General features: G+C 41.6%; 1 protein-coding gene across 2 annotated transcripts in view; it reads right to left on the reverse strand.

The window, feature by feature from the left end:
- LOC126253198 (probable phosphorylase b kinase regulatory subunit alpha) overlaps positions 1 to 22673 on the reverse strand; it is a 294496-nt gene that overhangs the window by 183223 nt on the left and 88600 nt on the right. For both annotated transcript variants that reach the window (XM_049954368.1, XM_049954367.1), the window contains exons 4-5: positions 10596 to 10678; positions 10310 to 10501 (exon numbers count right to left, since the gene is read on the reverse strand). In XM_049954368.1, the coding sequence (XP_049810325.1) occupies positions 10310 to 10501; positions 10596 to 10678 (275 nt within the window). The remainder of the gene's footprint in view (positions 1 to 10309; positions 10502 to 10595; positions 10679 to 22673) is intronic.

Genomic DNA, 22673 nt, shown 5'->3' on the forward strand with positions numbered 1-22673 from the left:
TTTTCCTTTACGAGTATATTTCGGGTTTATTATCTATATAAATAAAAATGAATTGCCAAATGTGTTGATAAGCATAAAACTGGAGAACCGCTGGACCAATTCGGCTATTTTTTTTGCTACGTTCGTAATTCTCAGGACAAGGTTTTCATGAAATAAAAGTTTGGAAAATCGACCGAAAAATTGGAAAATTTGATAAAAACTGAAAGTGCGTTTTCATAGCGTCCGTGTGTTTGTATTGCATACAATCTTGACGAAATTTTTCACACTATACCTTGAAACCAAGAGGAAGGTCACAGTCTACATAAAATTTCGTAGGGTGCATGGCAGAGGTTACTTTACCTAACGGAATTCGACAAATTGTACGATTTTATTCCTATCTTGATGAAATTTGTCACACTTGATATTCAAAGCAGGATGAAGGGCGCTGTCTGCTTAAAATTCTGAATGGTGCATGGCGGAGGGTACTTTACTTACACACTTCTACACCAACCTACAGTTTTATTCGGATCTTGAAGAAATTTTGCACACTTGACCATCAAGAGGAACATCAGTGTCTACATAATATTTCGGACAGTGCATGGAATAGAGTACCTTACAAAAGATTTTGACATCGTTTGCGGCCTCATAAACACACGAAAACGTTTCCCATGTGGCACTTGAGCTCCGTTTCGTTCAAATGGTTCAAATGGCTCTGAGCACTATGCGACTTAACTTCTGAGGTCATCAGTCGCCTAGAACTTAGAACTAATTAAACCTAACTAACCTAAGGACATCACACACATCCATGCCCGAGGCAGGATTCGAACCTGCGACCGTAGCGGTCGCTCGGTTCCGGACTGTAGCGCCTAGAACCCCATGGCCACTCCAGCCGACGCTCTGCTTCGTTATCAGCATGTCTTCACCAGTTGTCAATTTTTTTCAATCCCACTGAAGTTCAACCTATTCATTGTGCTGCCCCCACCGTTGCGATAAATGAATTGTGGGATAACTACCTGGCTACTCTAGTCACGGTACCTTGATAGCGCAACCTGCTGTCAGGCGTAGCAAGCTGAGCGGGTCCCGTGAAGCTCGGCAGGCCTGCGGGAACCCAGGTAGCCCGGGCTTGCGGGAGCCCAAGTCAGCCGCATTACCCACTATGCCTCAGTACACGAGCAGTCTTGTGTTTACGTCACAGCAGGCTGACCTGCATGAATGGTTGCAGAGGAGCTAGGGGCAAGCAGGCTGCAAGGGGAATTTGTACACTTCTAACTATATAGGGTGTGCTCGACAACTCAAAACTACCACTGCCAACACCAGGGACATCTACACTTGTGTATAACTGCCCAACACGAGCCTCCCACTCTGTTTATACCAAATGATGAACTGTTAATTATTGTGCACTCCTCAAGATTTGGATGCTGCTATCTACTACTTACTTTGTATCATCTCCAGGCAGTTTCATGATATTGTACATTGTGCTGTCATGTGTGAGCGAGCTTCAGCCTGCCCGCAGAGAGGCACAGCTACTACAGTACCAGCCAGGCAATCCTATTGCATCACATTCATGCCATGTACTGTCTGGGCCACAAGCCATTGGCCATCTCTGCCTACACAGATGCTCACAGTGTAGTATGATTGCATAAACTAATGTCAGCTCCCTGATTGCCTGTATATCAGCTGTTTGCCCATTGCTGTCCACCTCTGCCTGCAGACACCCCACTATCTGTGAGCAGGCACTCGAGCTCTAACAACCTGCCATATATGATGGAGAGAATCTCCTTTTCAGTCTATGAGTAGTTTTGTTGAGCAGGTGACATAGTTTCAGATGCCCATGTGATTGGCCATTTTGTGTGAAGTGACAACATTCCTCCAATTAAACAGTGGGAGGCATCTGTTGCCAGGGTGAGTGCGCACTTGAGGAAAAATGGGTGAGTCATGGAGCTTGTGTTAGATTGCACTTGAGAGCAGGGAAGACTTGCTTTCATTCTGAAATCCACTCAAAAAGCTTGCCAACTTTCCAGAGTCTGCTCAACAGTGTGGCTATGGTGGCAGCATTTGAACGAACTGTCTATTTATTTTACCAAGTACGGATTGAAGATCTTTCAAACTGCTCAGACCAGGTAATTTTTGTATGGCTTGTTGGTATGATTCTGTTGGGATAACACTGTATTTTCTCATAATATGCCCTATGTATGCTGCTCATGGTCGAAAAAATGAGCACTTTCATAGGTTTTACCAGATGACTGTTTGTGTCAAAACTTTTCAGAGGTTGCGTAAATAACCTTCTCGTTACTATGATATTGTCCAAAAAATCTTCAACAACAAGAAGCCTTTGGAATGTTTCTGGGCGCCTGAAAACTCAAATAGTAGACTACAATGCTGGTTAATCAAAATGGTGTATTGTTGACCATAAATATTTGAGGCTCTGCATCAAGTCAAAGCTGGAGGCATGGTTCAGAGAGGCCAATCTTTGAGCAGAAATGCCCACCTGCAAAATGAGAAAATAATTCTTCGGGTTCTGGTAGTGGAAAAGTAACTGTTATAGCTTGGGCATTGACTGTGGCTGTGAAGTCATCACAGATGCCAAGTGATCCTTATGGTGTGTGGACCACTATGATGGGAGATGACCACAGACTTGATGGAATTTGGTGCAGAATGCCCCAGACCATAAGATGAAAGAATTCATTTTGTACAGACTCCCTGAAGACGTGAGGTGTAGGATGAGCAAGTATGAATCATAGAATGGCAATGGCACAAAGAGTGATGTGTGTTGAAAACCCTTCTGCACATTCCAAACATTGTTGAAAGAGGAAGGGGAAATTGTTACAGATGTTGCTGACTTCTTGAAGGAAGAAACTTCTTACATCATACGAACAGAGCTGATAATTGAGAAACTGAATGCAGTAAAACAGTGCTCGTCAATTATACTGGGACATCCTTATAATTTCCTATTACAAAACAAAGACGGCAGGTAACCAATTTGTATGTGGCCAAGGTATACCATATGCCCAATGCTGTAGCTGGTACTTGACCACACCGAAGCAGAAGTATAGCTCATAACAGGAGAGGGGTGCAGCTCAAATGTAGCTCCACTGACAACATTGTTGTAGTGCTAGTATCTACTGGAAATGGTACCCGCTGGCCAGCAATATGGAGGGAGACAGACAGTACCTATAGGTGCCTGTCATGACAACCGTCCTGCTTCATGTGGATGATTTCAACATCCATACCAAGCGAGGTCGTGCACTGGTTAATACACTAGATTTGCATTTGGGAGGATGATAGTTCAAACCCACGTCCAGCCATCCAGATTTAGGTTTTCCATGACTTCCCTAAACCACTCCATACAAATGCCGGGATGGTTCCTATGAAAGGGCATGGCCGGCTTCCTTCCCCATCCTTGACAGAATCCGTGCTTGTGCTCTGTCTCAAATGACCTCACTGTCGATGGGATGATAACCCAATATTTCTTCATTTCCTCTTCCAGCCACTGATCAAGACAGCAGTGCAGTCAGTCATCTTGTACTGTGACAGACAGCAGCAATGTGAGCCTTTCGAGCTCTGCTGTGGGAATATTAATCACGCCTGTGGCAATGGGAGCATCCTGAGCAGGAGGGAACCTCCCTTTGATGCTGATGAGGCAGGCTGGCCCAGGGTGGAGGGAATGGGAAGGGGGGGGGGGGTGTGAAGCTGTGAGGTGGATTCTGACAAAAGTTATGTCAGAAACAGGGCTGTCTGTTCTTGTGATTGCTATGTTTTCTTCTAATACAGGACGTGGTAACTTGATGGAATCCAACCAGTCTTGATGCAGAGTGCATCTTGAACCAATATGTTTCGTACAAGGCTGTCTGCATAAGATTTAGCACAAACATTTGTTCTGCAAATGATTTAAAGCATTGACTAAGCCCTTGGAGTTTGGTGGCCCACATCTGTCTTGGTTATTCTAAACACTGGAGAGAAAAAAAAAACATTGTCATTATAATACCACATGCATTTGCCAGTCAAGAGTAGTGGCTGTTTTATCCATGAGCTCCTGCTCAGGGTAGAGCTTCTCTTTCATCTGAAACACTTCCGGTCCACATTAGACAAGGAAGTAATCCCAGTGACAATAGTGTTAGTAATGTGTCCCACTACATGGGGCAGGTATGCTGAATAAGAATACCATGCCTCATTGTTGCTGCTGAAAGCAGGGAATTTGGCCAGTGTGGGCTACAATGAGGAAGACGGGGTGACCTCAGACTGAGACAGTTGTTACTCCATAAGTTGCATCTGTTGCCGCAGTTGGAGCTCCTGCTGTACATGGAGCACATGCTGATGCTGCTTATGTAATTTTTCCTGTAGCCCCAGTTGTTTCTGTACTTTTTTGAAGATTTTAAGAAATTGTGCTTCTGTTTTTGACACAGTGTCTTATCCTTATAAACTGGCTAGAGATACATACTGCTCTGAACACATGACGTTTATGGTCACTGATATTGTAGCTGTCTTGCACATGAGACAATACCTCATCACCATTTGCTGTAATCTACATAAAATACACAAACACTTTTAAAATTATGATATTTATTGGGCATCCAATATTATTACAACTTAAATTATCATATTTTTGCATCCAGGAAAATTTAATGTCCACAGGGAAATATGGACAGAAGAGGGGTCTGACATCTGAAATTCCATAAGTTCAGAGGAGCCTATCACTAGGCACAACAACAATAATGCGAGAATTTTCAGAGTTTTCCCACACAGCACAGATATCATGAGGAAATGTTTTAAGAGTGTTTCATCCGTAGTTGATCACTGCTGACAGAGTCAAACTCCCATGGTAGTACAACAAGATGAGATGAATTAGGCAGAGTCCAGCCAATCGGAGCAAAGTCATATTCAGAATCCAGCAGCAGTGGTGGAGAAGACAGGCACACAGCAGCAAGCAAGGGTCTGCTGGAGGTGGCTGCCTGAAGAGAAACTGACTTCTGCCTGCTCTGTGGCTTGTTATCTTGCATCTTTGTTCCCAGGCAGCCTATGTGTGAGGCCAGCTGTCACATGGCTTAGTTACCACCACTTGTGGTGGAGCTACTGTAACTACAATGTTAATGGTTTCCACAACTATACGTCTTTGTCCATTGACTGTGAAGAGATTTCTACACAGGCATGAAGTACAATATTTTACATATGGTGAGAAACCACTCGTTATACTACTTATGAAATGTATCACAATTTGCTGAAATCTACAGAAAATATTTACAATAGCAACTTCAATAAAAAATAAAATAAAAGGAAATTCAAGTGGGATTACACTCACTTATGAGAAATGTAGCATTTTAATCTTTTTTTAGCTTTTATAATGGCCTGATGTAAACCAAAATCCCAGAGCGTAACACATTAATACTACATATATCTCAAAAGTCAAGTAAATCTGCCACGGGTGAACAGTGTATACAGAGGTAATTTACTGGACTGTGATGGCACTATGATATTCAACCAGGTCCCAACCTGATCAGAACCAGCTATGAAACAAGCTGCAAAAATTCATTCAGGAAGTGGATGATCAAATCTTTTCATAAATTTACAAAGGAATGCACAAAGAAACTGACTCTTCAAACAGTCTAAGACTCATATGCTTCAACTGCAATGCTTCTTCTCTAAGCTACAGGAATGATGCACTTGATCAATAAAGCATCTGCAAGTACGAGGTTAACCTTGTTAGGTTCAAGAGAACTGAAGTATCCCAGTTGTAAGTGTTAGATGTTGGCAGTTTCACCACCTATGAGAATCAACAGCTTGATATTCCATGGTTAATTCCCTGAATAAGTCACTGTGTGCCACTGTAAAACCTGTTACGGGAAAGGGACAGGATTTTAGAATTAACCCAAGTATCCAGCATATGTGAACTTAATCAGCAACACTTGGAAAGTCATCAAAGTTTGCTAAATGACCTGTCTGAAGAGGTGACTCAAACAAGTGTAACTACATGTAAGCAAAATCTCAAGTAATGAGTGGGTTATTCTTCCTGCCCTTCACAATAACAAGGTGAAATGTGTTTTATCCATCTCATAACGTACAGAATTTCAGAACACATGTCTGATGTATAGGAGGCACGTCGAGGTTACAATTTGCTTATTTAAAATTTTGTCACACTTAACAATAATACTTTCTGGAGCATTTACTTACTTGCAATATGTCAAACTTAAAGTATTTACATCTACTATAACTATCATAAATTTTTATTCCATTTCAGGGATCCAACTCAAAGTATCACTTCGTCCTTCATAAAATCTTCCACAGAGTAGTAACATCGTTCAAATAGAAAATCATGTAACTTGCTTTTTAAAATATAAATCTTCATATTCATTATATCACACCTTTTATTGTGTTGTGAATTTTCGTGGCTATATACTGAGGAGTTTGAGCACTCAGTTTTAAGCGATGAGAGGTGAGCATAAAGTTCTCTTTATGTCTTGTGTCGTATGAGTGTTCAAAATGATTTTTTTTAATAGATCAGCTCTGCTGCGTAGGAAAAGAACCACCTCAAAGATGTATAAAGAGGGGACAGTTAATATTTTTAGGTCTTTAAATAATAGTCAACATGATGCCCTCGGCTGTGCAGAGCACATGATGTGAATGATTCTTTTTTGCAACTTTAAAATTCGTTAACATTTCCCAAGTTTCCCCAAAAAATTATTCCATATCGAATAACCGATTCAAAGTAGTTATAATGTGCTATTTTCCTGGTGGCCATATCCGTGGCACAGGCTAGAATTTCAACTGCAAATGCAAGGCTTTTTAATTTATTTGCTAGATATTCTATATGAGAATTCCAACTCAAAGTTTATTCCCAGGAACCTGACTGAATCAAGTTCTTCCATTTTTTGATTGTTGTGAGCGACACAGATTTCTTCAGCTTTTGAATGTTTGGTTTTAAAACTCATCATGGGGATTTTTGAAATGTTTAGTCTTGGAACAGTAATCTTTTCTGCCCACAAGACCAACATTACTTCGCTATTGTCATGTGTTCATTGTCAAGTTACGGAATTTACAATGAAACTGGCTTTGGTCAAGCATTATCACACTTTTCACTTAATACACACAGACTGCAGATTACACAAATTAACTTAGATGCAAATGTCACTATGACAGCAACCACACAATGTTCAAAGAATGAATGGAAGACTTTTCCTGCATACATAATGCACAGCACACAATGATGATCCATGTATTTAAGATGTAATGATTTGCCTTAAGCCAAATTAAGTTTGTAATCACCCTAAAAGATACATTTTCACCAAAAAGAAAGAAAATTAACAGTTCATCAATGAATATGTAATTAGACTTCGAACAGAAGCTCACACTGAAATACAACTGTGTCCTCTACAAAGAAATCATTCTGACACTAATCTTAAATGATGTAGGAAAACCAAAAACAACCTCAATCCACACATGTCCAAGACCAGTGCATAAAGACTGTGCTTTCCCTTTCACACAAAAAAATGTTCCAGAATCTTATCAACACAGAAAGAAACTTTGAGACTCAAAAGTGGAAAAGACTGACAAATATGACAAAAAATTATTACAGGGGCAAACTTGAGGTGTAGGATTGCAATGACAACACAAAGGGAAACACTCAAGAGTAACACATTAAAATAGTTTTCTTTCTGAGAATTAACACAGGGTGTATTCGTGGACGTGGAGGGGAAAAAAACAGATTTTTCCCGGATCTTCCAGTTAAAAATACACTTTCTCACGGGTGAAAATACACTTTTTCCGTGTTAAGTGACAGTATACTTTCCCTCGGAACTGTAAAACACATGAATCATTTGAATGGTTATAGTTTTATACAACGGCTTAGGATTTCCCAGCACTTTAGAAAACGAAACTCATAGGGAAAAAAAAAACATGTTTTGGAAAGTTCTTTAATGTGCAGCAACATTTACACTGCAAATTTTCATATTATGAAAGTTTAAATTCGCATTCCACCAAACACTGCATGTTACTCTCCGAAGCACTGAAATCGAGGTTGCAATGTGGTTTTGTAAGCCACCCACAGCTCACGTCATGTGATCTCGCCAGCCGATGACAGCGGATATTCAGAGCTTAGGACACGTGCTGCTCACATCTATTACTTTCCCCTCTTTGGGGAAGTGTGAGGGGGAGTTTGTAGCCTTTCGGCTTTTACTCCCCTGTGAACGTGTGTGTGTGATTTTTCTATAGTTTTTTGGTGTCTGTGACTTGTGATGTTTGTTGTGAGTGAGTCTGGTACTTGCCTGGGGTAGGCGAAAAGATTGGTGTTATATGGGAAGGAACTGGATTAGGGATTGGGTATTGGGATTTTCTCTTCGACTTAATCGTCGAAGATCGTCATAGGGCGCTTATGCTTATCGCGGGACATGTCATACCGACCTAGGGAATGGATGAGCGCGTTTCCGGATCTGGAAGAACCCTCATAGAAGGCCCTTGCCAGATCCTGGAAACGCTCTCTCAGGTGTGGGATTTCGGCTGCGGCGTGTAAGTCGTCTGTGGGGAATCCGAGAGGTAGGTGCAGTGCCCTTCTGAGGGCGCGGTTCTGCAGCCTCTGGAGTTTGTCCAGGTGCTGCTTTGCCGCGTATCCCCAGACAGGGCATGCATACTCCATTACTGGCCGGATCAGGGCCTGGTAAACATTTACTGCTACTGGGCAGGGAAGGGAGCTGGTTGCGTTCAGGATAGGGTATAGGATGGACATTCTGGCGCAGACCTTCCTGTGGATCTCGTCTATGTGGGGTTTCCACGTAAGACGAGAGTCCAAGGTTACGCCAAGGTACTTGACGTAGGAAGCCCGTGTGTGTAAAACATTAAAAGATCTTACATTATGTCATAAAAGAAACAAGACATCAGAGGATACTCCAAGAGCATCAGAATTTCGTGAACCATACTGCAATGGATAATTCGCCTTAAAATGCTCATTCGTATGTCCAGATTGCCAACGAAGTAGGCCCCGACCTGATATTAAGCTCTTCAGTGTGGTGTTCGGGATGTCAGTTTTCTTGGAGTACCAGTACTGTATTATCTCATATTGAATTCTTTATTATGGCATAATGCCATACATGCTAGAAGATGAAAACGTCCATTTTAAATGCAGCGAACAGTTGAAACTATCAAAAGTGTGGTAAACACTTCGTTTCAAATAAATTGGCTGTCTCAGCGGAAAAGATAGATAAAAGCTAGGTTTCGGTAGCAAAGCGACAAAAGTAACTTCATCATTCTGCAATGCTTGACTGTCATAAAGGTGGAAATAAATTCCGAAACTAATAACACATTTTAGCCTTCCGTAATTACGTGAATGTATTTTAATTCACTTGATAACTCCCAGCCACAGAAATCACTTTGTTTTCATTTGACGTGAGAGCAGTAAACGAAGAGCAAACAGCAAAATCACTAAATGTAAACGAGGATCACTTGGAGACTAACCGCCCCCCACCCCTACCACCACAACTCAGACTCCTCAGCGCATCAGCCCCGGATCTACGATATTTCAAACCACAGCAATAGTAGACCCTGCCAGAATCATCCGTTTAGTTATCCAGCGATTGTTCTCCGGTTAGAAGTTGCCCCCTTTTTTCAGCAGGAAAGTTTACTTCTAGATGCGACGAGGATTCCCCTGGCAGAGACATCACATAAACTACGCACACATACAAAAATCAACTTATGATTCATTCAGAAATCAACCTATGATTCATTCAGAAATCAACTTAGAAATTTCGAGCGGTTCAGATACGCGACTCAACTGCGCACGCGCATGAGCCCGCTCGTAACTGCTTAAAAGGATCTAATGTAAACAGTTGTGACGTCACGCAAATCAGAGGTAATTTGTTGTTACGAAGCATTACATAGTCTTTCACACATTTTGTTGTCAGCAGACATTTGTATGAGCTCTATGTGTTTTTATACGGCGCATTTCCTTTGCAATTTAGGTTTTATTCTCTCATTCATGTAATGTTGCAGTATTATTCTGCAGTAGCGGGATACAGTAATATCCTTTGTCAGAGTATCGGTTCTTACCAGTCAAAATTACAAACAATTAACTGAAAACTAAAACAATGAAAAACTCCCGGAATTCTAAAAAACTTCCGCGTTTACCCCAGTTTTCTACCAGATGAAAAAATTCCCAGGTCTTTCCCGGATCTCCCGGTTGTCCCAGGTCGTATACACCCTGTAACACAATCATTTTAAAGTGTTGTTGTTGTTGTTGGTGGTGGTGGTGGTGGTGGTGGTGGTGATATAAGTAGTACTAATGGTAATAGTAGTAGTAATAATAATAATAATAATAATAATAATAATCATAATCATGAAATCTTTTTACCTGAAGTACAGCTTGGCACTTTTGAGCCTCATCAGCAAGAACATGTATAACTGAGGAAGGCCCTCCACGAGCACCAAATAAATCCAACTCATTCATTGCTTCAAGGGCAGCTTTTGCCATGCCAATTGAACTAGCATTTAATTCAGGAAGACCATGATTAGTTTTGTCACCTCTTTCCCATATGCCATAATCCTAAAAGCACAATGAAATTCATATATTTAAAAAAATTATAACATGGTTCTAATACATATATTCATTGGAATTAATAGTAACATAATTTACCTACCGGTGTACAATATGCCGATTCAATGTAAAATACCAGGTTCTGAATAAATGCCACTTCATCCAAATTGAAAATAATCTGCAGACCTTTAACAGAGGAATAAGAAATTATATTTTCAAAATAATAAAAAATCACAAACTTTTAACTGAAATGATATTTCCCTGAAATTTATTTCATTAATCTCATTTCGCTTTGTATGTTGCACAAACAGATAAAAAAATTATTTTTATAAAAGTCTTGTATTTCTTTTCCAAGTCCAAACTGGAAATTGGTGACAGAGTATCAAACTTTTCAGCAAATATCTCTGGTGATACTGACAAATGATGCATTATTTATTTTTTATTTATGCTGCTCTGTCATTCTTTTTTTCCCCTTATTTATTTTAGGGAGGAGCCATTTCATTGATTTCTACCTGTAAAATGTCTTGTTATGTGTCCAGAAAACATTACAAGTAGAGCAGGAAGTATCAAAACATTACTTATGGAAGATGTGAGTCTTTTTTTTATTAACAATCATCAGAGCATTCACCTACAGCTATTTGGAAAACCCTGAATAACACAGATCAGGACAGCTGAAGGAAATAAAAGAGCTTAAATCTCTTTACATAAACTGTTTTACCAGTGTTGAATTCTTTTAGTCGCTACAAGACCTAAACTACTTACATCAAGTGTAATACAACAAAACTTCACATTCTAGTTATATCACTGATTATACTTCCTGTGCATCATCTTAAACGACTTGTAGACTAGGGACATGTGGTTCTATTGACAGATTCCTTTCCAAATCATAAACACAGCAATGTGGCATGGTTTTTATGCAACGGACCCTGGACTCAGATTCATAAGGAGCAGGGTTCAAACACCCATCCAGCCATCTTGAAGTGGGTTTCCCAAGTTGCCAAGCTTAATGCTGAAATGGTTCCATTCAAAAGGGCATAAAAGGCTGTGGCCAACCTGCTGTTCCATCCTTACCCAATCCTGTTCCACTGAAAAGGGCATTGCCAACTTGCCCTAGAATTACCTGATCTGACCTGAGTTTTACTGTTTCTGTTTAATATCTAACATGTCCTATATTATTGTGTTGAACAGTCAAAGGACAAATAAATAAATAAAATAAAATACTGTTTACTGTTCAACCCATTTCAGTAAATTACATTCCCGTAACTAGAGGTCTGCGCGGATGCGGATATCCGCGGTATTTGTTACTTGGCGGATAAAATCACGACCGACGCGGATATCCACGTGTCATCTGCGGATAATGAGCAAGTCATCTGCCCAGTACGTGTGTTGCAATGTTAGTTGAAAACTTCAAGTCTGTTGACATTCTTGGAATCTTGAAGGGCCCGGGTAGAGCGGATGTCCGTTGTCCTCAGCCCCTGGCTGCGACCGACGTAGCTGTACCCAAGAGAGCTGCGCCTAATCAGTTTCCGCGACCGTGTCTTTTGTGTGGCCTGTGAAGTGCTTTCTGGGTGGCAAACCTTCCCACTGTCTACCACACAGGTGCCCGTTGCAATTTTCTGCTGCCTTCAGTTAGCGCTTTGTAGTGACCGAGTGACAACGTGCATCGTAGCAAATATCAGTGAGAGTTCTTTCTTCAAATGAACACCATATCGATGGATACAATTTCATGTAAGGTGAAAAAAGGTGATTTTACATTAGTGAAGGAAAACAAATTGAAATCGCCAATTTGGAAAAAATTCGGGTATGTATTTGATGGCAACGAAAAGATAAAAGATATAGTGGCTTGTTTTGCATGTAAAAAAGTATATTCCTACACTGGACACAAAAGTGGAACTTCAAATTTGCTAAAACATTCGTGTGAGGCTGGACAACTGGACAAAATAGCATAAATACTTATTTAAATACCAAGAGAGACGTGAAAGTTCCTGAAGTTCCGCCAAATTTGAAGACAGCCACGACAGAAAAGCTTATCAGTATTGTCAGCAAAGACATTTTACCATTCGAAGTTGCGTGTGGATCTGGGTTTCTCGAGACGGCACAGTTTCTTATTGATGTGGGGGCCAAGTACGGTGCAGTGAGTGCTAAGGAACTGGTACCTCATCCAACCAACATATCCAGAAATTTGAAGGCAACGGCCGATCATCTGCGTGAAACTGTCTCCACAGAAGTGAAGAATATATTCAGAGATATAGGTGGAGCACTAACTGTCGATTTATGGACTGATTTGTACCCCGTAAAATAAAACTATATGGGAGTGACTGCACATTATGTTAATTATGAAGAAGTGAAACTTGAGGATCGAGTGTTGTGCACTAGAAATTTTGAAAGTGAGATTAAAAAAAACAAAAGAAAACATTAAACTTGAATTAATTAAGATACTACGGTCGTTCGATTTATCCAGTGCTGTGAATAACATCGTGTTTGTTACGGATAGAGGTCCAAATATTGTGGCAGCACTTCGCCAATACAAGAGGCTCTCGTGCTCAGCACACATTCTTAATACTGTGCTGGAGCACACGACTCGAGGAGACACGAATGATGAGAAGAGTGACGTGCAGCGACTAATAAATTCCTGTTGAGCTATCACAACTTTCTTTAAAAGATCTGGTCTTCAGAATCGCCTTCAGAAGCCATTGAAAGGAGATATAGACACATGATGGAACAGTAAATTGGATATGTTTGAGTCTATTAATTCACAATGGCTTGAAGTTCTGTCAATTTTGTCAGAAAAATCAAGATAATTTGATTGATTCTATAGACAAGAGGATGTTGGAAGATATAATAACCTTTCTGACACCATTTAAAATAGCTTCTTGTGATCTCGAAGCCTCCAAAACCCCTACGCTTTATTTAGGTGTGTTGTGGAAGTTAAAACTTCTCTCCTTCCTTGAAAAAAAATGATGGCGACAGCCCATTTCTGATAGATTTAAAGAGTACAGCCAAATCTATTTTAATCAGCAAATGGGACATAACAGTAACCCATAAACTTGCAACGTTTTTGAATCCAAAATATAAAAACCTAAAATTTCTTAGTAGTGCCAAAAAAGATGAAGTTGTAAAGGAAGCGAAAAATTATGTTGCAAGAAATTGTCCACAGTTAAAAGATAAGGAGGAAACAACATGTGGAATTCCTGCAAAAAAACAGAAGTCTGACGTACTTTTTAATGAATCTGAAGATTCCTCAGAAGATTAATCGATGAGAGATCTTGAATTTGCATCAGATGAAATTCTCAGATATACAAATGATAAAGTCCAATTTTCGGAAGGCATCGACCTGATAGCTTGGTGGCATGGACGTGAAAACGTCTATCCGCGTCTTTCCAAACTCGCATACGTCGTGCACTGCATTCCAGCGTCCAGCGCGCCATCTGAGAGAAGCTTCTCTACTGCGGGACAAATAATGCTGGACCGACGCACGTCTTTGAAGCCACAGACGATTGATGACATCATGTTCCTGCATAGTAATCTTCCAAAGTAAAAAGGTATTTGTACAGCTTTTCTTACTTCACTGTATTTTTTGGGCTTATCTGAATTAGTTACAATTTTTTTTTTTCATCTGATTCTTTCTTTTACAGAATTTGAATCAGAAGTAAGCAGAAGATGAAAATATTTAATCTGAAGCCCGTGAGTTTTTATTGTAATATTTATAGTAAAGTATTTCCTCGACATATTGTTAGTATTTTTACTATTCCCAACAAGAACATTGAAGTAGCATCAGGTAAAAGAAGGAAATATTTAACAAGCAATTTGTTTTGTTGTAATTTTCATATTAAAGAGCTCAATTTTAAGTTTTTACTCTTCGCAACAAGAACATTCAACAGCTAACACGTCAATATTATTAAACTAGGTAATGATGATCTCATAAGTGCCTCACTAAATTTTAGCGTGCACTACAGTAACATTTGCAGCCGCCGAGCATTGTCGCTCTTTGTGAACAGTGAAACAGCCCGGCCGGAGCGGTGGCACGGTGGGCCTTGTAATTAATTACAAGTGGGACTTCAAACTACGGCTCACTACCACCAACAAGCTGTGACTGCGATAGCCAGTGAAAGATTATTCTGATCACATTGAAAACTTACAAAATATTCAAATCATCCAAAATAATAATGTGTCTTTTAATTTACCAGCCAATTAGTAAAGATAAGGGATGAAATTCGTAACAAAACTGAACATTTTAACTGTAACTCGGTATTGCTTAGCAGGGAACAGTGCCCAACATTTGAAGTTATGGGACAGTGGTTTTTATATAGACATCTTGAAATCGTTTGCAGTTCCATTAAATTCTGAAAAAAAGTTATTTTTTAACATTGAAAGTATTAACTGCAAAATCTACTGCAAATTTTGTCTTAGTAATTTAGACCAATGTTGAGGATGTTTTAAAGTGTGAAAAACTTTGTTTGGTTGAGAATGAAACAGACATTTCATTTATCGCTAGGTCTTAATTCGATAAATCAGTCAAAAGGTGAGGTTCGAGATTTCAATTGTATTTTTAGCTAAAGCTAAACGGACTCCTAATTTCTATAACCACTGATTTTGTAGTCACTCTTCGGAAGACGAGTTATTTCTTCCAGACAACGTCAATTATTGCTGGCAGTTTAACTTTTTCACAGGTGCGCCAGCATTTTGCAGTGTAGGCCTAATACTGTAAATATTTTCACCTGGAAATGACGAGGACTGAACATGTAAGCCATAATATATTCATCAGCTGACATGAATGGCTTAAAAATTTGACACATCCAAGCAGTGAGTAAAAAAACTGTCGTTAAATGATGCAATGTGCTAGTAACAGTTTAAAACCATCGTCATTTTCAGCTGCCTTGGCACAAGAGCAGCGAAATATAATTGTTTCTATACACGTATTTTCATCATTCAATACTATTACATTGAATTATAGTTTTTTAATTAGCGTTTCCAATCTCACGAGATCCGAGCCGCTACTGTGTATGCTCCGGAGCGCCAATGCTCTCCTGTTTGGAATGGTCTGCTTTAGAGTAGGTACAGAGCATTTCCTGTGATTTAAGAAGTCAAAAGTAGTTAAGTCGTCGCAGAAATGGCACCCTAACAATAACTATGTCATTACATACCATAATTCTAAGTACTACTGTCTATTACTATTAATTACTCATTCAAAGTCCGCAGCTCGTGGTCTTGCGGTAGCGTTCTCGCTTCCTGCGCACGGGGTCCCGGGTTCGATTCCCGGCGGGGTCAGGGATTTTTCTCTGCCTCGTGATGACTGGGTGTTGTGTGTTCATCATCGTTTCATCATCATTGACTCGCAAGTCGCCGAAGTGGCGTCAACCAAAATAGGACTTGCAATACGGCGGCCGAACTTCCCCGCATGGGGCCTCCCGGCCAACAATGCCATACGATCATTCACTCATTCAAAACTTAAATATATGCGGATGTGGATAAGGAACTTGCGGATGCGGATTAATTGCTGCGAATGCAGATGCGGTTGCGGATTAGGACCTTGCGGATGCGGTGCGGATTGCACTTTTCTTATCCGCACAGACCTCTACCCATAACACACTTAACTGGACCTATTACTACAATGACAAAAAATCCGGGATGGAAACAATGCTTGAAAATAAGGAAAGAATCCAGCTTGTAACTGGTTTCAATCTGGCCTACAGAAGAAATTCTTGGGAGAAAGCGTGGATGTATTAGAACATTGCAATCATTGAAACTGAAAGTAATTTACAATGAATTAGCTCTTGCTTTTATAGGTGTTTATTTTTCCACGACAGCGTTTCAAGATGCCTAAAATCCCATCTTCAGATGTTTACATTTAGTTGTGTGTTGTGAACATTGTTTCTTCACTAAAAGCATTGCATAATTTTGCAATGGAAGCTTTTATGATTGCTATTATGAAACATAGTAACTAAGAAACAATGTTCATGACATTGCCCACGACACAGGAAAGGAGGAGAGGGAGAGTGATTGGCTGGTTGGTTGGTTTAAAAGAAGGGGAAAGGGACCAAACTACGAGGTCATCAGTCCCTTGTTCCGAATAAAACAATGCCACAAGTGTGAGAATAAAACAAACGAGGCTGACAACTCAAAACGGGATGAAAGGAAAAATCATATGGGCAAAAAACATGTAAATGGTCAAAAGGGGACAAGAAAATCACAGAAATGAAAGAAATGGGATGAAGAGATTAAAACAACAAAGCAGATTACCATGGCTGGCTGACCATGAGAATAAAAAAGGAGAAGCCAGACACTCTGCAACACATTAAAACCCCCACCCCAGAAGCACTAGGGTGGAGGACACAGAGGAACAAAGGACATGCGCTGAAACTTAGATCAAATGACAAAACCACCCTCTTGAATAAAACTTAAAACTAAATCAGCCAAAGAGTCCGGTAACCAAAGACTTCGTTGCTGGGCAGTCAAAGTGGGACAGTGCACCAGAATATGGGCCTCTGTCAACCGGGCGCTGCACTGACACTCAGGCGGGTGTTCATTGCGCAGGAGGTAACCGTGGGTCGCCCAAGCACGGAAAATGCAGAGCTGGCAGAAGACAACTGATTCCATGCGAGAGGCTCACATGGAAGCCTTCCACACATTTGTAGTCCCCTTAATGACACGCAGTTTGTTGTGTGTACTGTTATGCCATTCCATCTCCCAAAGCCGAAAAACCCTACGGCATAAGTCAGAACGCAGGTCAGGTTCAGAGATGCCCATCTCCAGAAGTCTGTCAGCAAGTTTGTTGCCTGGGATTCCGACGTGCCCTGGAGTCCACAGAAACACCACTGAATGACGATACCGGTCCAGGGCATGGGATGGACACTACCAAAGGATGGCGAGGGAAGCACTGGTTGATAGCTTGTAGGCTGCTCAAGGAGTCAGTAAACAGAAGAAACGATTCCCCAGGGCATGAATGAGTATACTGAAGTGCACGAGAGATGGCCACCAGCTCTGCAGTGAATACACTGCAGCCACTGGGCAAGGAAAGCTGTTCAAAATGGCCTCTTCGGACGAAGGAGAGGCCAACATGACCATCAGCCATTGAACCGTCGGTTTAAATCACTTCAGAGCCCCAAAACACATCAATAATCGAGAGGAAGTGACAGCAGAGAGCAGCAGGAGTAACTGAGTCCTAAGGGCCATGTACAATGTCCAGATGAACCTGCGGCCTAGGTGTGCACCACGCAGGTTATGCGGAGAGACCTGGATGGGAGGTGGTAAAGGGAAGGACTCTAGTTCAGACAGAATGGATTGCATGTGAACCGCAATCGTTAGTCATGACTTGGGCCGCCAATGCGGGAGATGAACTGCCGTGGGTGGAAAAAGGAGACGGTAATTCGTATGCTCAGGAGAACTACGAATATGTGCAACATAACTGGCGAGCAGTTGTGCACGTTGGATCTGCAATGGAGGGACTCCGGCCTCCACCAGAACACTGGTCACCGGACTCGTTCTAAAAGCTCCCGTCGCTAGGCGAACGCCACAGTGGTGCACTGGGTCGAGCAGACGCAACGCTGAGGGTGTTGCCGAACCATAAATCAGACTCCCATGTCAAGGCAAGATTGAATAAGGGATTTGTAGAGACGCAGCAGAGTAGAGTGATTTGCACCTCAGTTGGTGTTGCTTAGGCAGTGGAGGGCATTGATGTGTTGCTAGCACTTCCGCTTAAGCTGACAAAGAAAGTGAGGTAGCCATGTCAATTGGTCGTCGAAAACCAGTCCTAAGAATCGGTATGTCTCCACTACAGTGAGCAGATCATCATGAAGGTAAAATTCTGGTTCCAAATGAACGGTACTATGCTGACAGAAGTGCACGACACACGACTTAGCGGTCGAAAACTGGAAGCCGTGGGCGAGAGCCCATGACTGCACCTTGTGGATGGCTCCCTGTAGGCATCGCTCAGCAACACCAGTACTGGTGGAGCAGTACAAAATGCAGCAGTCGTCTGCATACATAGAGGATGAGATGTACGGCCCTACAGCTACTGCTAGACCATTAATGGCCGCTAAAAATAGTGATACACTCAATACAGAGCCCTGCAGGACCCCATTCTCCTGGATATGGGGGGAACTATTGGAGGCACCAACTTGGACATAGAAAGTACAGAGTCACAGGAAATTCTGAATAAAAATCGAGGGGGGGGGGGGTGTCCTTGGAGACCCCGAGGGAAAGAGAGAGAGAAGGAATGAGAGGGAGTGAGGGAGGAAGGGCGTGGGACAGTGAGGGGGGCAGGAGGGGAGTAGAGGGGTCTAGGGGAGTCAAGTGGTGGAGGGTGTAGAGGGGGGCAGAGGGTGTAGAGGGGGGCAGAGGGTGTAGAGGGGGACAGAGGGTGTAGAGGGGGGCAGAGGGTGTAGAGGGGGCAGAGGGTGTAGAGGGGGCAGAGGGTGTAGAGGGGGGCAGAGGGTGTAGAGGGGGCAGAGGGTGTAGAGGGGGGCAGAGGGTGTAGAGGGGGGCAGAGGGTGTAGAGGGGGCAGATGGTGTAGAGGAGGGCAGAGGGTGTACAGGGGGGCAGAGGGCGCAGAGGGGGGGCAGAGGGTGTAGAGGGGGGCAGAGGAGGAGAGGGGGTAGAGGAGGAGAGGGGTTACAGGGAGATGAGGGAGAGGGGTGAGGGCGCACAGGGAGAGGAGGGGGAGGGGGTACAGGGAGATGGGGGAGAGGGGGAAGTGGGAAAAGGGGTGGGTGGGGAGCTGAGGAGAGGGGATATGGGAGGGGAGCTGAGGAGGGGGGATATGGGAGGGGAGCTGAGGAGGGGGGATATGGGAGGGGAGCTGAGGAGGGGGTACGGGAGGTGAGCCAAGGAGAGGGGATGCGAGGGGAGACAAGAAGACGGGATGGGATGGGAGGGGGGTGGAACAGGAGGAGGTTAGTAGACATTTTGGACAGGATAGAAGGTGTGCAGAAACTGACAAGAAAGTAAATACGTAAGGGAGTGGGACTGGGACCAGCAAAGGTTGAAAACGGGGATTGCAAGAGTGGAAACTATTATGGAGGGACAATATACACCTAAATAGTTTAGATGAGTTATTGCTGAGGGCAGAGCAGAGGATGGGTAGTGTGGGGGAGGGGGGAACATTAATACCAAAGCAGTTATTGCAGCCAATGATACTTTGGTATGCAGCACATAGGAATGGTGGAGTTTATGGTTAGCAATACCATGGCGTAAGCATTTCTGCAGGTTGATTTCTAGTTATTAGAGTTGTCATTTCCAAATAAAACAAGAGTAACTGGAGCCCTAGTAGTACACAACACAGCTGCTTTCAAACACTGCACTACCTTTTATAGAATAGGTAATGCCTGTGACAGGACTGTGGTATGTGAATGGGTGGGTGCACATATAGGACGTATCTTACACCTGGTTTGGGCACGGGGAATGAATGACCCATGCAGTGCACATTCAGGAATTCACGAGCAGGGTTTTCACTGGCATGAACTAGAATATGGCTAAGGCTGGGTGTACAACACTACTACTTTGTGTGATGAGGGTAGCATTTTGGATAGATATCCCTCATTTTAGAGCTCAATGATAGTTTGCACTGCTCCAGATTCCTGGGTACTGTTAATAATCCTCTTTCCACTTCCTTCAGTTCCTGTGTAACCTGTCACAGAATCATCATCCACTGGCCTCGCTATGGTAGTGGCATCATGCTGTATCATGTTCATCTAACGGGGTCTTGGTCTTCCTACAGGATGTTTTCCTTCCACCCCTATTTCCAAATATATTCAAACAATGGAACTGTTACATTCCAAATATATTCAAGCTATTGTTGTAGACTCCAATGCTGTTACATGCCTAATACTGGAAGAACGAAAATCAGGAGCTGTCAAATTTGGTTTTAAAACTGTCAGTTTTTCAAAGACAGCCATTCATTCTTATGAAAGCCTATTGAACATGTAGGTTGCAGAGTGGTGGATACTTTTTGAACAGAACTTCGGGATGTACTGAAATATATAGACTGTTCCTTAACGTTGTGTTCAACGATGGGATGCTGCATTTCCTTTGAAACAAATTCTTTTTACCAGTCTCAAATTTCATAAACAAGTAGATGTACTGCATTGCCACTCAACTAAATGCAACATGGACTGTGGCACATAGTTCAAGAACTATTTTACATTGTTTGGGATGGATACCTCAAATTAAAAATTACTTCAAGCCAAGCACAGGAGAATAATTTTTTGCTCCTATAACTACATGTTCAAAAGAGAAATTCTGCACTTTTAATGACAGATAAAACATTAACCATGATTCAAAATCTGCAGGCAATTATTCGGTGCCGAGGTAACATAAACAACAAGTCTGGAGTGGTTTCTGGGTGTTTTGAGATACATAAGATGGTAGTTGCAGGGAGCATCATTAATAATGACATCCATGCTAAAGTACTGCCTCTCTTCAAAAAAGGACACAGGAAATATAGAAAATTATAGGGCAGTCTCAATGCTCTCGTGCTTTGCAAAAATAATAGAAACTATTGTGAAAGATAGACTTATGAGCTACTTAAATAAACACAACCTCCAAGCCAAGGACCAGTTTGGATTCCGAACAGGGAAAGGCACAGAAGCAGCAACAGCATATCTCACGAAATATATCCTAGAAGCACTCGATAAAGGAAACTATAGAACAAGTATATTTCTCGATCTAACCAAAGCTTTTGACACAGTGGATCACAAAACACTGTTGGTTAAGCTAGATGAACTGAGAATAAGGGGGATTGTAAAAAAATGGATCCAGTCATATCTAGAAAATAGAATACAGATAACTGAAATAACACATTTATCATGTAACTCCAACTGTATTGAAAAACATATTTCTGACACCAAACATATAAATCTAGGTGTACCACAGGGTAGTGTCTTAGGTCCAGTACTATTTCTAATTTATATTGATGATTTCCCAAAAAGTGCAAAGCATCGGCATACAATATTGTTTGCAGATGACTCTAATGTGCTAATCAGTGACACATCACACGTAGATCTAAGAGAGAAAGCTGAAGAAACACTAAAAAGTGTATATGAGTGGGCAGCTAACAACAAAGTCACGCTTAATATTATGAAAACAAGTGCTACGAACTTTTACATAAACAATAAACCATATTATAATAACCTGATGTTAGTTAATGAAACCATACAATGGGTGGAAAGCACAAAATTTCTTGGCATGCAAGTTGATAGTCAGTTGAAGTGGGAAGACCATGCAAAAATACTTAGTAACAGGATCTCTACAGCAAGCTATGCCCTCAGAGTTCTTATTTCAACATGCATATTTCATGTATCAGATCAGTATACTTTGCATATATCCATTCTGTTATTAGTTATGGGATAATATTCTGGGGAGTGAACAGGAAAAATATCGAAGCTATATTCAAATTGCAGAAAAGAGCAGTACGTATAATGACCAAGAGTGGCAGCATGGCTCACTGCCTTGAACTTTTTAAAATGTTGGAAATCTTAACTGTCCCATGCGAATATATTTTTCAGAATGTAATGTAAATTAAAAAAATATTGGACACCATGTTAACAATGGTTCTGTACATGGTTACAAAACTAGGAACTGCAATAATTTGCATCTGGATAGAAAAAATTAAGTTAAAACGCAACAGAGTCTACTGTACAATGCCATCAAATTTTATAATAAATTACTGCAAAACATAAAAGACATAGAAAAAATCTCAATGATTAATGGAAAATCTCATATAAAGTTGTGAAACAAATACTAATAAAGAGATAGCGGGGCTGGCCAGTACTTACCTCAGCTCAGTACAGCCGATAGGTATTTTGCTGGTGGTATTTTTGTGCCATTGGCTATCTTTCTCTGCCACAGGAATATTTTTTGGGACATTTCTGCGCCTCCTGCGAACTTTTTTGCGGCACGCGCGATCTTTTTTGCGGCACGCGCGATCTTTTTTGCGGCACGCGCGATCTTTTTTGCGGCACGCGCGATCTTTTTTGCGGCACGCGCGATCTTTTTTGCGGCACGCGCGATCTTTTTTGCGGCACGCGCGATCTCTGTTTTTGAGCAACGTGTGTTCTTTTCCCCTGATCTGGACATAACTTGCTTGGTCTGGTCAACTTTTTCCGCATTTTTCTTATTTAGTGGTCTTCCTTTGGTATTGAACATTACCAACACAATTTCTTTGTTTCTCGTCCTTCCTTCCGT

Source organism: Schistocerca nitens, chromosome 4 (assembly GCF_023898315.1).
Source record: "Schistocerca nitens isolate TAMUIC-IGC-003100 chromosome 4, iqSchNite1.1, whole genome shotgun sequence".
Classification (NCBI taxonomy): Eukaryota; Metazoa; Arthropoda; class Insecta; order Orthoptera; family Acrididae; genus Schistocerca; species Schistocerca nitens.